The following is a 16,696-nucleotide window of genomic DNA, read 5'->3' on the forward strand; positions in this document are numbered from 1 at the left end:
GAAAATATGCTGATTTCTTGTAAGGTATTTTAAAGCCTTTTGTTGATTTGATGTTACAGAAATAGTTTTTCTCATTTTTTTGTTTTCTTTTTACTTATCGTCAAAACCACTTCATATTTGTAATAATTTTATAGTGTAGGAATGCCACATCATGTAATTTAAGTTTAAAAGGGCTGTCAATCCTCAAGGATTTTTTTCTTTTGACACTTGATAGTAGTTTCTGTTAAATGAGATTTAAAATGTTTTAATTTTCTCTTCAAAGGATAATCTTCCTAATTCCCTGTAAAATAACTGATGATAAGACCTTTTCTTAGAGCAAAAAAAAAAAAAAAATGTTAGAGAAATGCATTTGCGAGTTTAATGCCCACTGTTGAGTTTTCAGGGCTGATGAATGTGTGTGGTGCTGTTGCGCTATCTTCTGGTCACTCAGTAAAAATGCGTCTTACAGATTTGTTCCAGATGCTGGTTAGTCCTGAGGGTGTATATGGTGTTTTAACTCCCTGGTGCTGTGCTACACTGGATGGTAATTTGACACTGCCAATTAAGAAATCAGTTCATGTTAAACTTTCTTTTCCTGATATAATAGAAAATGATGATATGGTTTCTAATAGAAGAAAAGCATATTCATAATATAATTTCTGTTATTAAAGGGGAAGATAAATCAGTGCTTTAACAGTTTCAAAATTCCAAGATTTACTTAAACTTCATAAATTACTTAAAATTAAACTATTTAAATTAAAGTTGTAAAGACATTATTTATGGGGAAAATCTTTTTCTGAGGATCTACTTGAATAATGATAATTATATTTTTCTGTAGGAATGGTACATAATGTATTTTTAGGAAACTAGGAAGTGTTTTCCTTCTTAATTAAAAATGTATAGTCTGGGGGGTGCCTGGGTGGCTCAGTCGGTTGAGTGTCCGACTTTGGCTCAGGTCATGATCTTGCGGTTTGTGAGTTCGAGCCCCGTGTTGGGCTCTGTGCTGATGGCTCAGAGCCTGGAGCCTGCTTCGGATTCTGTGTCTCCCTCTCTCTCTGCCCCTCCCCCGCTCATACTCTGTCTCTGTCTCTCTGTCTCTCTGTCTCTGTCTCTCTGTCAAAAATAAACATTAAAAAAATTAAAATAAAATTAAAACGTATATTTCTGAAACCTTGAAGAGTAACTTGTAACATTTTAAAATTAAAACGTTCTAGGGGCTCCTGGGTGGCTCAGTCGGTTGGGCATCTGACTTTGGCTCAGGTCATGATCTCAAAGTTCGTGGGTTTGAGCCCCGTGTCGGGCTCTGGGCTGACAGCTCAGAGCCTGGAGTCTGCTTCAGATTCCGTGTCTCTCACTCTGTCTGCCCCTCCCTAGCTTGCACTCTGTCTTTCTCTTTCTCAAAGGTGAATAAATATTTGTAAAAAAATTTTTTTAAGTAAAACATTCTTTGTACCTTTTTATATAAAATTTTATTTATACTATAATTTTAATGTAAATACTTATTGTGATGCTAAATAAGTTTGGTCTTCTTTATATTTCCTATTAAAGTATGTCAGAAAATTGATATTATGATACTAATTTCCTGAATTCTATAGTTAATAGCAGTGGCAACTGTGTAACTGCAAAGGAAAATGTCATATCATTAAAGCTTCTACACACAACTTCTTTAATACAGAAAACAATCAATTATAAAAATACTGTTTCTCCATTGTATTTTTTTACTCTGTATCACATATCATTTATTTTGTTTTCCAAAGTAGAAATGCAGGTAAATAAATTATTTATATTTAGCACTTTAGTAGAACATAGTATTTCTTCAATAAAATTCTGTTCCACTAAAAAATCTGTTCAAATGATTTAATTTCTATTTTTACAATCCCTACCTTAGTAGAATTTGTGAGAATACAAGGAAATAGCTCATAGTGTATCATGTTAAGTGGCTCATGTTAGGAGGAGCTTGTGAAGGCAGGTTCTCCATAGCATGTTTTTACTGTATTTTTTTATTTATTGCTTTATTTTTTTGCCTCCACTACCAGAATGTAAACATTTTGAGAGCAGGGCCTTGTCTATTATTCATCACCTTATCCTCAGGGTCTACAGTTACTGGCACATAGGAGGTACTCAATAAATACTTGTCAGTGTTACTGAATAACTAATATTATCAGTGGCATAGATATGTTTTATCTTTTGTATCTGAAAACAAATCTATAAGCTTTTATTATTCTACTAAGTTATAAAAGAAGGAATAGAGTTCTTACTGAATAATTTAGTACCAGTCACTCAGTATATATTGAGGGAGTTATTTGCAGAAGGTCCAGTGATTATGGACACAGATATAATATTTAATCCTTACACCTGAGAAATAGTATTTTCATTTGGAAATAGGAGTAACTTGACTGTTAATGAACATCAGAAGGTAGAATGTCAAGTCAGTTGAATTATGTTACTTTTCACTTGTGTCAGAAGGCAGAGAAGATAGGTAACACTTTGAGTTGGAATAAGAGGTGACTTCATGGAGCAGCTGTAATTCAAGTCCTATTTTTTTTTTAATTTTTAATGTTTATTTATTTTTGAGAGAGACAGAGCACTAATGGGGGAGGTACAGAGAGAGAGGGAGACAGAATCCAAAGCAGGCTCTAGGCTCTGAGCTGTCAGCACAGAGCCTGACACAGGGCTTAACCCCACGAACCGTGAAATCATGACCTGAACCAAAGTCTGAAGCCCAACTGACTGAGCCACCCAGGCACCCCTCAAGTCGCGTTTTTAAGAATGAGAGTTTAAGTGGGTGGACAGGAAGGATAGGTGAGGCCTTTCAGGTGGAGAGAGTAGGATATAAGGCAGAAAAATGTAAGATGATTTTTCATAGGGAGAATATGTAAATGTCCTATGCATGGCAAATTCTCTGTAAATGTGTTGAATTCAGTTTGTTTTGAACATCTTTGGATGCCCAACTAAAGAGCTCAAAGTGGTGTAGATGCCTCTACAGACTGACAAGGCAAATGTTACCACCTAAAGCCAATGTCTTACTAACTCATTAAGCAACATGGGATACTAATAGTTCTTGATATCCATTTTAGGAAAAAATGTTTCCTGGTTTTTAGAATAATTTGGGTTGGATTTATTTTTTTAATTTTTTTTTAATGTTTATTTATTTTTGAGAGAGAGAGACAGAGACAGAGCATGAGCGGGGGAGGGGCAGAGAGAGGGGGAGACAGAATCTGAAACAGGCTACAGGTTCTAAACTGTCAGTACAGAGCCTGTCATGGGGCTAGAATTCACAGGGTGCCAGTTCATGACCTGAGCCAAAGCTGGGCATTTAATTGACTGAGCCACCCAGGCACCCCTGGGTTGGATGTCTAAGGGTTTTGTGGAAGACTTCTGAGAAGAGAATCAAGAAAGCACTATTTTGGTGATATTAATCCAGACAGTAAAGAGAGTTTCTGGACAGTAGTAAAATGTTAGGCTTCTGGAATATTAACAGTGTGAGGTGGGAAGGATCCAAATTAGGCGGCTGGCATCAGGAATAGAAATAGGGGATCAAATCCCACATACCAAAGAAATCATAGGATTTGGAGATTTAAATTTTACAGGAAAGTTAAAGATTTATGCTGTAAGTCTGCTCCATCAAAAGAATCAGAACTCCGTGACTTCCAAGCGCCAAGTTGTTTTTCAAAAAAGGATTTCTCATCCTGATTTTTATTTGTAGACTTTGTCCCACCCTTGCCCCTGCCAGTATTGCTGAATATTCATTCTAAAATGAAACATAAGTTTCTTTCATGGTTTGTTACCTCTCTGTATTAAGCCAAAGAAATGGATTGAATCCTACAAATCTGTCATGGTGGGAATGACTTTTAAAAGCTATTAAGAGAAAACATTTTTTTATTTTGCTTAGTGAATGTTTTATTTAAAAGAATGGAACAATTGATCAAGAAATAACTCTGAGAAGCAGTTCATTACATCAACTAAATAAGAACATATGGAATGTATGGAAATGTCACCTCTCTTCTAGGTACCCCAGGCCTTCACAGTCCCATGTTGGATCTGGACAGTGATACACGTCCCTTGGTGTTGGGTCATCTTAGTCAGACAGCGTCATTAAAGAGGGGCAGCAGCTTTCAGTCTGGTCGAGATGACAGTAAGTATCTCTCTCTACTCCTACTTTGTCTTTTAAATTTGTACTTCTGTAATTTCAGACATTTTTGTCTTGGAAATTTTCCTTGTGTTGCTGCTGCTAAGTATTACCAACCTTCACAGGTGAATGTATATTCAACATACACAGTTAAAGTCTACTTTAATTTTTCCTGTGGTTGACTTTTAAAGAATATGCTACAGAAAATATTTTGTGAGAAATTCTTTAAGATGACATTTGTAATAAAAGTAATTTCTATAGTCAGTACAGAGAAACACCTTTTGTATGCATTTTAAAACGTGGTTTAGAAAGAAGGGTTAATAATATATTAATTACTAATCATTTTTTCCTGAGAATAAAGTATCTTGAATTGTAACTATATTACATTTCCTTTGTAAAGTTGATATTTACCTATTGTTTATTTACCTGTGTGAGATACAAAATATATCGGTTATAATGCATTTGGGTACCAGTTAAATGCTGTTAGTCACTAGTTATTTATAACCTCAATAACAAATCTAAGAAATCCAAATAGGGTGGGGCGCCTGGCTGGTTCAGTTAGTAGAGCATGTGACTCTTGATCTCAGGGTTGTGAATTCAAGGCACATGTTGGGTTGTAGAGATTACTTAAGAATATTTTTTTTTTTTTTAAAGAAAGAAATCCAAATAGGCTAATAGAAATATCTTACTTTATATTAAAAGTAAATACCTCAAAGTTTATTTTAAGGTATTTTATGTTATTCTTATAAGTATTGGAGTTTACTTTTTTGTGTGTGATTTTTAAATTTTTTTAATGTTTACTTATTTTTGAGACAACAAGAGGGAGAGAGACAGAACGTGAGTCAGGTAGGGCAGAGAGAGAGAGGGAGACACAGACTCTGAAGCAGGCTCCAGGCTCTGAGCTGTCTGCCTAGAGCCTGACGTGGGTCTCAAACCCACAAACCATGAGATTATGAACTGAGCCGAAGTCGGACACTTAACTGACTGAGCCACCAAGGCACCCCTCTGTTTTTTTTTTTTTAAAGAAATTTTTCTTTACGTTGGTGAGAAAACAGTTGTTCCTTATTTTTCTTTGGAGTGGAGGCATTCTCCATGACAGACTGATCTTTGAGACCCAGTGGTCCATATATGTAGAATGTCTATATACTGTGTATATGTAGAATACATGGAAGTGCAGTAAGCCAGGCCACTCGGAGAGCTTGTTCAGCATCAGAGCCAACAAGGACTTGGTTCAGCATAGGGTGTTTTCACTTTAATTTCCCAGCAAATAGTCTTGCAAAGAATATATGAGATAAGGATACTAGTTGAATTTCTCACAATAGTGTTATATAAGTAATGATCAATATAGCTGCATGGAGGAGCTCAAACCTTTGAAACACTAATTTGGGGGAATATATCATAACAGTCTACTTGCCACCACATGAGGCACGTGTTTCAGTGCTTCAGTTTTTAGATTTTCTTCTCCTATTTATTATCATTGGCCCATCATGCACTGGGCTGTGGTCTATGCTATGTAGCATGCTGCCTGTCATTTGGAAAACAGTGCTTATCTGTATTTGTTTTGCCTCTTTCAGCTCTGTCTCAAGATGAAAAATACCTCTAATTTCATTAGACTCATATCACATTATCATTAGGACTCCTTTCATTGGTTGTCTGTTCAATTGTAGACTCCATGAAGGCAAAGACCTGTTCTGTTCATTCAGTATTAGTGGTCAGCATCATAGACGTTATGGTATAGCCACAGGATTAAGACACAGGACACTTAATAAATATTGGCCAAATAGACAAGTACAGTTTGTAATGTACCCCTAAATAAAGAACTATGCCTTTCACGTATGTGACAACAATTTAAAGCTTTTCCCCCCAACTCATAGACAAAGGGCTAATATACCTAAGAGGTAAAGAGGCTCTGTAGGCCACAGATAGGAAGTCTGAATGGCTCTTAAGTATATGAAGGCAGGTATTCAGCCTCACAGTAAAAATTTAAAAGGCTATGAAGAACGATGGGATGTGAGTTTGGCAAAATCCCTAAATTTTTATTGTTTTAGGTTTTATGTATTTGGTTTGTTCATTGGTAAGATTATAAAGAAGCTTATATGTGTTTATGTGTGTTGCTGGTGGGTGTGTAAAGAATCCCTGTAGAGGACAGTTTAATAATACTTTTTAAAATCACAACTTCATGTACTCTTGGACCTAGAAGTTCTTGTTCTGAGAATTTATTCTATACTGATACTTGCATATGTGCTAAATGTTGTAGGTAAAAAGTTATTGATTAAAACACTTATTTTGTGTTTTTTTTTGAAGTACTAATTTTAATGACAAAACATTGGAAACAGTCTTATCCATTAAAAGGGAATTTTTAAAAATTATACATACAAAATATGAAATACATTTGACCCTTGAACAACACTGGTTTGAACTGTGTAGGTCTACTTATACATAAATTTTGTTCAGTAAATATATTGGAAAGTTTTTTGGAGACTTGTGACAATTTGAAAAAACTCTTAAGATGAACCAGGTATCATTGAAATACAGAAAAAATTAAAAAGGTATTATTGTAAGGGTACAGTATAATACATATAACACATAAAATATGTATTAATTGACTGCTTTATGTAATTGGTAACTTTCCTGGTCAACAGTAGGCTATTAGTAGTTCAGTTTTTGGGGAGTCAGAAGTTATTCATAGATTTTTGACTGTGCAGGGGATCGGTGTCTCTAGCCTCTGTATTGTTCAAGGGTCAGCTGTACACAAATGTATTTATGGGGGGAAAAAAGAAACATTTTATGTATGAATAGGGAAGAACTTCAGGATCCACTGTTAAATGAAAAAAAGGCCAAGTGTCAAAAGATTGTGTTGAGTTTGCTTTCATTTGTGTGAAAGAACATTTGGGTGGGTGGGTGGGGAGAATGTGTATTTATATTTGCTTGTGTATATAAAAGACATTTCAGAAAGAATCACAAATGACTAATAACAGTGGTTTCTTATGGCTGCAGCTGGGAACTGGGCAAATGGAGAACTACTGGGAGATACACTTTGTTCTGTATACCTTTTAAGTTTTCTTTTCCAACCACATCTTGTCTTTTTAAAATACTACGAAACATTTAAAATAAATAAAATCCATCTCCCTCCTCCCCCCCCCCCCCCCAGAATAACAACAGTAATTATAGCAACAAAACTTTTTGCCTAGGAGTAATTTGAAAGGAAGCTGACAGTTGATAAAGGAGTTAATAAAGTTCTCTTATCTGGCCGGTCTTTGAAATTGCTGAATAGAAGTTAGAAGTTGACCCCAGAAGTTCTCCTGATCATTGCTGTGAAACTGGACAGTGGGGATGCCTCTGCCTGCTCCTGCTGGAGGCTGTGAAACAGAACAGCAGGGCCAGGAAGCAAGGCATGGAGGAAGAAGGAAACAGGAAAGAATGCAATAAAGAAAAAGGAAAGAGATTGGAAGTGATTAATGCTCTTTAAATTACTAATTTGTTTTTATTCCAATGAACTTATTCCCATAAGAAATCTATAAGATGTTATTTCCCACTTGCAACAATAACTGCATTAAATGATATGTAACCCAAGAGACTTCAGTATTTTTATTTTTTCTTAAATTTCTTTGTCATGGGAAGTTATTCATTATATGATTATACTTGAATATGTTCCTTTTACATGATGAAAATTCAGTAATGAATCAAGTTATCATAGTGGCATTTCCTTTTTTTTTTTTTTTAATTTTTTAGATGTTTATATATATTTTTTGAGAGAGAGAGATAGCATGCACACATGGCGCAAGCTGGGAAGGGGCAGAGAGAGAAGGACATACAGAATCTGAAGCAGGCACCAGGCTCTAGATTGTCAGCACAGAGTTGGATGTGGGGCTCGAACTCAAGAACTGTGAGTTCATGACCTGAGCCGAAGTCAGACACTTAACTGACTGAGCCACCCAGGCACCCCCATACAGTGGTATTTCCAACTGGTTGATATTTGCCTCAAATTTAAGGCTAATTGGCCTTGCCCTGACTTTGCCTTACTTTGCTGTTTGAGGGTAGGACTTTTGAGGGAAGTAGAACATCCTGAAGACAAGGTTGAAAAGCCAAAGCATCCTCCTTCTCCTGCTGTGCCCTCCAGACCAGTCTGCCATGCCCCTTTGAGAAAAACAGGAACCTCTGGTTAAAGTGTATTCTGTGTGCTGGCAGGCTTTGGTAGTGTGATGTGGAAAAGAACATTTACTGATATTGGTCTATCAATAAATTAAAGCTCTGTAGCCAAAGTGGGACAAAGTGCAACACATTTTTAGGTGGGGGAGCAGTAATATGTTGAAACCAATTTTTATTCTTGACTCAAAGTATATTCATAGTATTTTCCCCCCTTAGCATGGAGATACAAAACTCCTCACCGGGTGGCATTTGTTGAAAAACTGACCAAGCTTGTTTTAAGTCAGCTGCCTAACTTCTGGAAACTCTGGATTTCATATGTTAATGGAAGCCTTTTCAGTGAGGTATGTATACAAATTTGACTGTAGATGTCGCTAAGTCATTGTGAATTAATTTCTAGTCTTAAAAAATTTTAGATTTCTAAGTGACTTTTTAAAAACTTGAGTCCCAAAGCCTATTAATATTGTCAGATATTTTAAGATTAATTAAGAGTTCTATAAAGCTCTAACACTTCATAGCTGTATGATCTTAAACAAGTTACTTCATTGTTCTGAGTGTTCTCAAATGTAAAAAGAGAGTAGGGGTATCTGTCTCAAAAGGTGGTCATGAGGATTAAATGAGAGTCAGTTAAAGAAAAAAAGAAAATGTGAAATATCTTCAAGGATTTAGAGTTGAGTAGATTGCCAGTTAGGTAAAATTATAGATGAAATTATTGTACAGTTGATTATGAACAAATGGTAAAACGAAGATAAAGGTAAAAGGAGCTTGCACATGGGTCTGAAATTATGGAGGTTTCTAGCTGGAAAGAATTAAATGATCTTGTTTTCTAGCCCACTGTGATCAGCACATAGAAGCTATTGCATTTAAATTTTCAAAAGTTGCACATTCACTTAGTGTCTTAATCATAATATAATTGGTAGCATAGAAATTATGAACAGAAAGTAATTGATGAGATTTTGGGGTGATGGTGGGGTCTTGGTCATAGCCAACGACCAAGAAAGAATTCTTGAAGATGTCTTTGGTGCAAAAAGGTGATTTTATTAAAGCATGGGGGGAGAGGACCCATGGGCAGGAAGAGCTGCACTGGGGTCCTGAGGGATAACTCATTATATTCCCTCAGGTTGGGAGGGAGTCAGGGACAGAATAAGTCTCTAAGAAATTTTGGAAGCAAGGTTTTCAGGACCTCAGAGGGGCTAGCTGTTGCTGGGGAAACACCCTTATCACCATTTTATAAAACCTCAGTCAGGAGACCCTTCAGATGCATATCAGGGGCCATAAGCTTGGAGCATGATTGCCAGCATATGTCCTGGAGCAGTTGAGATAAAGGAAGTAGATTTACAGGATCCTCAGGAGGTTGAGACAATGTTAAGTCAAGGTTCTCTTTTGCCCCTAGCAAAGTGTCATCATGGAGGCAGCTGAGCTCCTAAAGCTAGGTCACTCTGCTAGTTTCAAGGACTTGTCAATGGGCTGCAGGCAGTAAGGGAATTTAATTTTTCATTTGCCTTAGTTGCAAGCATTTAAACCCCTTTCCTTTGTTCTTGGGTAGCTGGGAGTGTCCAGGAATATCACACAGATACCACCTGGGGTAGGGGTGGGGTGCTATCTTGTGCTTTGCCCCTCAGCCTGCGGCATTCTCCCTCCACAGTAATGACTGATTTTTGTGTGTAGCACACGGAATTCAGACTCATCATTCCAGACTCTCAGTTCAAGTGCCCCATGAAAAGCCCCCAGGCCCTGGAGTGTAGACACTAATGCCCTTCGCCTTCAGCTGCCAAAGAGGCCCCGGCTGTAACAAGGAGAAGACAGCTCTGGTTTTGTCTCTCTACAGAGAACTCCTTTTGTCCCTGGGAGCTGGGACAGGTAGAGATCTTCATGAGGATAATGGCTATTTCCTGCTCTTTTATACTTGCATAGAAATAGAACATAGAAATTGGATATGGAAAGGGCTAACTGGTTTTGGTATTTTGGATGTAAGCACACCTTTGTGGTTCAAGACCTCTTCTCCTTCATGGAAAGTGGTTGGGTGTCTTGGTACTCCAGGGGTCCATCTTTTCTCTCTTGACGCATGGACATTTATTCACGCGACTTCTAAAAGAAATAGAATTATTCTCTGGAGCAATTTGTTTTCCTTTGTATGTTTAATTCTCATTGGTTCACTGACTCTTTTCTTTTAAACCAGGTAGATCCTTGTTTGTATGAATGGTTAGTTATCTAAACCATAAAATTTCCTTGGTGTATGAAAAATGGAAAAACTATAGTGTATGACAAAACTCCTTAGTGCATAAAAACTGAGCTCTTAAGCATGAGTTATCACCATATTTTTTTCTTCCTTTTCAGCAGTGTATTAGTTACTGTGCTTTATAACATTAAAATATTATAGCATTAAATAATATATGTCTTCTGTCTTTTTGTATCACTTGATTATACAAAAACTCTATTGAGAAGTTAACTATACAGGGGAAGTGAGTCTTCCATAAGATAAATGTAGAGTTTGGCTGCCCTTGATAAATGCAGAGTTGCTTGTTGCTACTGAGGATGAGAATGCTTTATTTTTTTTTTTTCTACAAATTTTTATTTAAATTTTAGTTAGTTAACATGCAGTATAATACTGGTTTCTGGTGTAGAATTTAGTGATTCATCACTTACATATAATACCTGGGGCTCATCACAAGTGCCCTCCTTAATACTCATCTATTTAAACCATTCCAGTGCCCTACCTCCTCCCCTTCAGCCTACTTCCCTAACCATCAATTTGTTCTCTATAGTTAAGAGTCAGTTTCTTGGTTTGCCTCTCTTTTCTCCTCCCATGTTCATTTGTTTTGTTTCTTAAATTCCACATATGAGTGAAATCATATTATATTTGTCTTTCTCTGACTGACCTATTTCACTTAGCATAATACTGTCTACCTCCATCCACATTCTTGCAAATGGCAAGATTTCATTCATCTTTATGGCTGAATAATATTCCATTGTGTGTATGTGTACACATACACATGCACACACACATACATACACACGCACACACACACCAAATCTTCTTTATTTTTTTTATCTTTGTAAATTTTTATTTAAATTCTAGTTAGTTCACATATAGTATAATATTGGTTTCAGGAGTAGACTTTGCTGATTCATCACTTACATATAATACCCAGTGCTCCTCACAATAAATGCCCTCCTTAATACCCATCACCCATCTAACCCATCTGCCACCAACCTCTGATCAACCCTCAGTTTGTTCTCTGTCATTCACAGTCTCTTGTGGTTTGTTTCCCTCTTTTCTCTCCACTCCCCTTCCCATATGTTCCTCTGTTTTGTTTCTTAAATTCCACATATGAGAGAAATCATATAATTATTTGTCTTTCTCTGACTTACTTCACTTAGCATAATACTTTTTGGCTCCTTCCACATCATTGCAAATGGAAGATTTCATTCTTTTTGATGGCTGGGTAATATTCCATTACATGCACACACGTGTGCACGCACACACACACACACATATATGTATGTCACATCTTTATCCATTCAGCAGTCAGACATTTGGGCTCTTTCCGTAGTTTGGCTGTCGATAATGCTGCTATAAACATCAGGGTGCATATGTCTCTTAGAATCTGGAGTCTTTATCCTTTACCATGTCTACTTTATCCATTCATCAGCTGATAGACATTTGGACTCTTTTCCATAATTTGGCTATTGTTGATAATACTGCTATAAACATTGGGGTGCATGTGCCCCTTCGAATTAGTATTTTTGTATCCTTTGGGTAAATACCTAGTAGTGCAATTGCTGGATTGTAGGGTAGTTCTATTTTTAACTTTTTGAGGAACCTCCATACTGTTCTCTCAGTGGCTGCACCAGTTTGCATTCCACCCAACAGTGTAAGAGGGTTCCCCTTTCTCTGCATCCTCACCAATACCTCTTGCTACCTGTGTTGTTAATTTTAGCCATTCTCAGTGGTGTGAGGTGATATCTTATTGTAGTTTGGTTTGTATTTCCCTTATGATAAAGATGGTGGGCATGTTTTCCTGTGTCTGTTAGGCATCTGTATGTGTTCTCTGGAAGAACATTTATTCATGTCTTCTGCCCATTTTTTAACGATTATTTGTTTTTTGAGGTGTTGTGTTTTATAAGTGCTTTATAGATTTTGGATACTAACTCTTTATCCAGTATGTCATGTGCAGATATCTTCTCCCATTCTGAAGGTTGACTTTTAGTTTTGTTGATTGCTTATTGATTGTGGAGAAGCTTTTTATTTTGATGAAATCCCAATAGTTTATTTTGCTTTTGTTTCCCTTACCTCAGGAGATATATCTAATAAGAAGTTGCTACAGCTGATGTCAGAGAGTTTCTCCTTTAGGATTTTAATGAGTTTCTGTCTCACATTTAGGTCAGTCATCCATTTTGAATTCATTTTTGTGTATGGTGTAAGAGAGTGGTCCAGTTTCTTTCTTTTGGATGTTGCCGTCCAGTTTTCCCAACACCATTTGTTGAAGAGACTGTCTTTTTTCCATTGGATACTCTTTCCTGCTTTGTTGAAGATTGACTATATAGTTGTAGGTTCATTTCTGGATTTTCTATTCTGTTCCATTGATCTATGTGTCTCTTTTTGTGCCATTACCATACTGTCTTGATGACTATAGTTTTGTAGTATAATTTGAAATCTGGAATTGTGATGCCTCAAGCTTTGCTTTTATTTTTCAAGATTTCTTTGGCTATTTAAGTTCTTTTGTGCTTCTGTACAAATTTTAGGATTGTTGTAACTTTATGAAAATTCCAGTGGTATTTTGATAGGGATTGCATTAAATGTGTAGATTTCTGTGGGGAGTATAGACACTTTAACAATGTTTGTTCTTCCCATCCATGAGCGTGGAATGTTTTTCCATTTCTTTGTGTTATTTTTATTTTCCCTCATCAGTGTTTTTTTTATAGACCTTTTACCTCTTTGGTTAAATTTATTTCTGGGTATCTTGTGGGTTTCGGTGCAATTGTAAATCAGATCAATTCTTTAATTTCTATTTCTGCTGCTTCATTATTGGTGTATAGAAGTGCAACAGCTTTTTGTACATTGATTTTTAAAAAAAATTTTTATTATGTTTATTTATTTTTGAGAGAAAGAGAGAGACAAAGTGAGAGTAGGGGAGAGGCAGAGAGTGAGGGAGACACAGACCCAAAGCAGGCTCCAGGCTCTGAGCTGTCAGCACAGAGCCTGGTGCAGGGCTGGAACCCACAAACCGTGAGATCATGACCTGAGCCGCAGTCGGATACCTAACTGACTGAACCACTTGGGCGCCCCTGTACATTGATTTTGTATCCTGTGATTTTACTGAATTTGTGTATCAGTTCTAGCAATTTTTTGCTGGAGTCTTGATTTTCTGTATATGTCATCAGCAGTGAAAGTTTGACTTCTTCCTTACCTATTGGGATGCCTTTTATTTCTTTTTGTTGCCTGATTGCTATGGCTAGGACTATGTTAAATAACTGGTGAGAGTCGACATCCTGTCTCATTCTTGACTATTGAGGAAAAGCTCTGAGTTTTTTCCCATTGAAGATGCTATTAGCTGTGCGTTTTTCACATTGGCCTTTATTATGTTGAAGTTCATTCTAAATCAACTTTGTTGAGGGCTTTTATCATGAAAGCAATATTGTACTTTGTCAAATGCTTTTCTGCATCTACTGAAAGGATCATATGGTTTTTATCCTTTCTTTATTAATATCTGTATCATGTTGATTGATTTGCGAATATTGAGCCACCTTATAGCCCAGGAATCAACCTCACTTGATCATGCTGAATGATTCTTTTAATGCACTGTTGGATTTAATTTGTATTTTGTTGAGAATTTTTCATCCATGTTCATCAAAGATACCAACCTGTGGTTCTCTTTTTTAGTGGAGTCTGTCTGTTTTTGGAATCAGAGTAATGCTGATCTCATAGAATGAATTTGGAAATTTTCCTTCCATTTCTGTTTTTCAGAATAGTTTGAGAAGAATAGGTATTAACTCTTCTTATTTTATTATTATTTTTTTAATGTTTGTTTATTTTTGAGAGAGAGACAAAGCACTAGTAGGAGAGGGGCAAAGAGAGAGAGGAAGACACAGAATCTGAAGCAGGTTCCAGGCTCTGAGCTGTCAGCACAGAGCCCGATGCAGGGCTTGAATGGAAACTGTGAGATCGTGACCTGAATTGAAGTCAGACACTTAACTGACTGAGTCACCCAGGTGCTCCTTAACTCTTCTTTAAATATTTGGTAGAATTCCCCCTGTGAAGCCATCTGGCCCTGGAATTTTGTTTGTTGGGAGATTTTGATAACTGATTTCAGTTTCTTTGCTGGTTATCAGTCTGTTCAAGTTTTCTGTTTCTTCCAGTTTTAGGTTTGGTAGTTATATATTTCTAGGAATTTATCCATTTCTTCTAATTTGTTGACATTTAATTTTCATAATATTCTCTTATAATTGTTTGTATTTCTGTGGTATTGGTTATTTGTCCTCTTTCATTTGTGATTTTATTGATTTGGGTCTTTTTTCTTTTTGATAAGCCTGGTTAGGGGTTTATCAATTTTATTAATTTTTTCAAAGAACCAGCTCCTGGTTTCATCGATCTGTTCTATTGTTTTTTAGTTTCTATATCATTTACTTCTGTTCAAATCTTTATTATTTCCCTTCTTCTGCTGGCTTTAAGTTTTGTTTGTTGTTCTTTTTCTAGCTACTTTAGGTATAAGGTTAGGTTGTTTATTTGAGACTTTTCTTGCTTCTTGAGGTAGGCTTGTATTGCTATATACTGCCCTCTTAGGATGACTTTTGCTGCATTCCAGTGGTTTTAGATAATCATGTTTTCATTCTCATTTGTTTCCATGTATTATTTTTATTTCTTCTTTGACTTACTGGTTGGCCAATTCATTCCTTAGTAGGATGTTGTTTAATCTCTTTGTATTTGTCATCTTTCCAGATTTTTTTCTTGTGGATGACTTCAAGTTTCATTTCATTATGATCAGAAAATATGCATGGTATGATCTCACATTTTTTGTATTTGTGAGGCCTGATTTGTGACCTAGTATGTGATCTATTCTGTAGAATGTCCCATGTGCACTTGAAAATAATGTTTTCTGCTGCTTCGGGATGAAATGTTCTGAATATATTTGTTAAGTCCATCAGGTCCAGTATGTCATTCAAAGACACTGTTTTCTTGTTGATTTTGTGCTTAGATTATCTGTCCATTGATGTAAGTTGGGGGTGTTAAAGACCCCTACTATTATTATGTTATCATCAAAGAATTCCTTTATGTTTGTTACTAATTGTTTTACATATTTGGGCACTTTCATGATGCGGGCATAAATTTTTACAATTGTTGTGTCTTCTGTTTGATAGTCCTCTTTATTATCATATAGTGGCTTTTCTTTTTTTTTTAATCTCTTGTTATAGTCTTTGGTTTAAAATCTAGTTTGTCTGTTATAAGTATTCCTACTCTGGCTTTCTTTTACAGTCCATTTACATGATAAATGTTTCTCCAGCCCCTCACTTTCAATCTGCACATGTCATTAGGTCTAGAATTAATCTCTTGTAGGCAGCATATAGATGGGTTTGGTTGTGGGTTTTTTTTTTTTAATCCATTTTGATACCCTGTGTCTTTTAATCAAAAGAGCATTTAGTCCATTTACATTTAGAGTAATTATTGATAGATATGTATTTAGTGCTATTTTATTACCTGTTTTGTCATTGTTTCTGGAGATTTTCTCTGTTCCTTCTAGTCTTTCTTTCTTTTGGTATTTCCTTCCCACTCAAAGAGTCCCCTTTAATATTTCTTGCAGGGCTGGTTTAGTGTTCACAGAATCCTTTAGTTTTTCTTTGTCTGGGAATCTCTTTATCTCTCCTTCTATTCTAAATGATAGCTTTGCTGGGTAGATTATATTTGGCTGCAAATTTTTCCCATTCAGCATGTTGAATATATTGTGCCCCTCCCTTCTAGCTTGCCAAGTTTCTGTGGTGAGATCTGCAGCTAGCCTTATGGGTGTTCCATTGTAGTATAGTGACTTCTTTTGTCTTCTTTTAGGATTTTTTGCTATCACTTTTGTAAATTTAACTACAGTATATCTTGGGGTTGGTCTGCTTTTGTTGATTTTGATGGGAGTTCTCTCTTACTCCTGGATCTGGATGTCTGAATAAGGATCACTTATTCATTCCTGTGTTTCTTCCATTCTTGTGGTCATTTTATCCAGTCTGTTTTGAATCTCAGTTGCTGCATTTTTCATTTCTGACTGGTTGTTTTTTATCTCTCTTATCTCTGTGGTAAGAGTCCCCTTGATGTCTTCCATACTCTTCTCAAGCCCAGCAAGTATCCTTTTCACTGTTGCTTTAAATTCTGCACCAGGCATATTATTTATGTTTTGATTAGATCTCTGGCTGTGACCTTTTCTTGTTCTTTCTTTTGGGATGAATTCCTCCATCTGTGTA

General features: G+C 36.2%; 1 protein-coding gene across 1 annotated transcript in view; it reads left to right on the top strand.

Annotated features, from left to right (window-relative positions):
- Positions 1-16,696, top strand: part of EXOC2 (exocyst complex component 2) — a 277,362-nt gene that overhangs the window by 119,477 nt on the left and 141,189 nt on the right. Inside the window, exons 13-14 of the mRNA XM_040460631.1 lie at positions 3,989-4,114; positions 8,474-8,598. Of these exons, the coding sequence (XP_040316565.1) occupies positions 3,989-4,114; positions 8,474-8,598 (251 nt within the window). The remainder of the gene's footprint in view (positions 1-3,988; positions 4,115-8,473; positions 8,599-16,696) is intronic.

This window comes from Herpailurus yagouaroundi, unplaced genomic scaffold (genome assembly GCF_014898765.1).
Source record: "Herpailurus yagouaroundi ecotype Mexico unplaced genomic scaffold, PumYag 250, whole genome shotgun sequence".
NCBI lineage: Eukaryota > Metazoa > Chordata > Mammalia > Carnivora > Felidae > Herpailurus > Herpailurus yagouaroundi.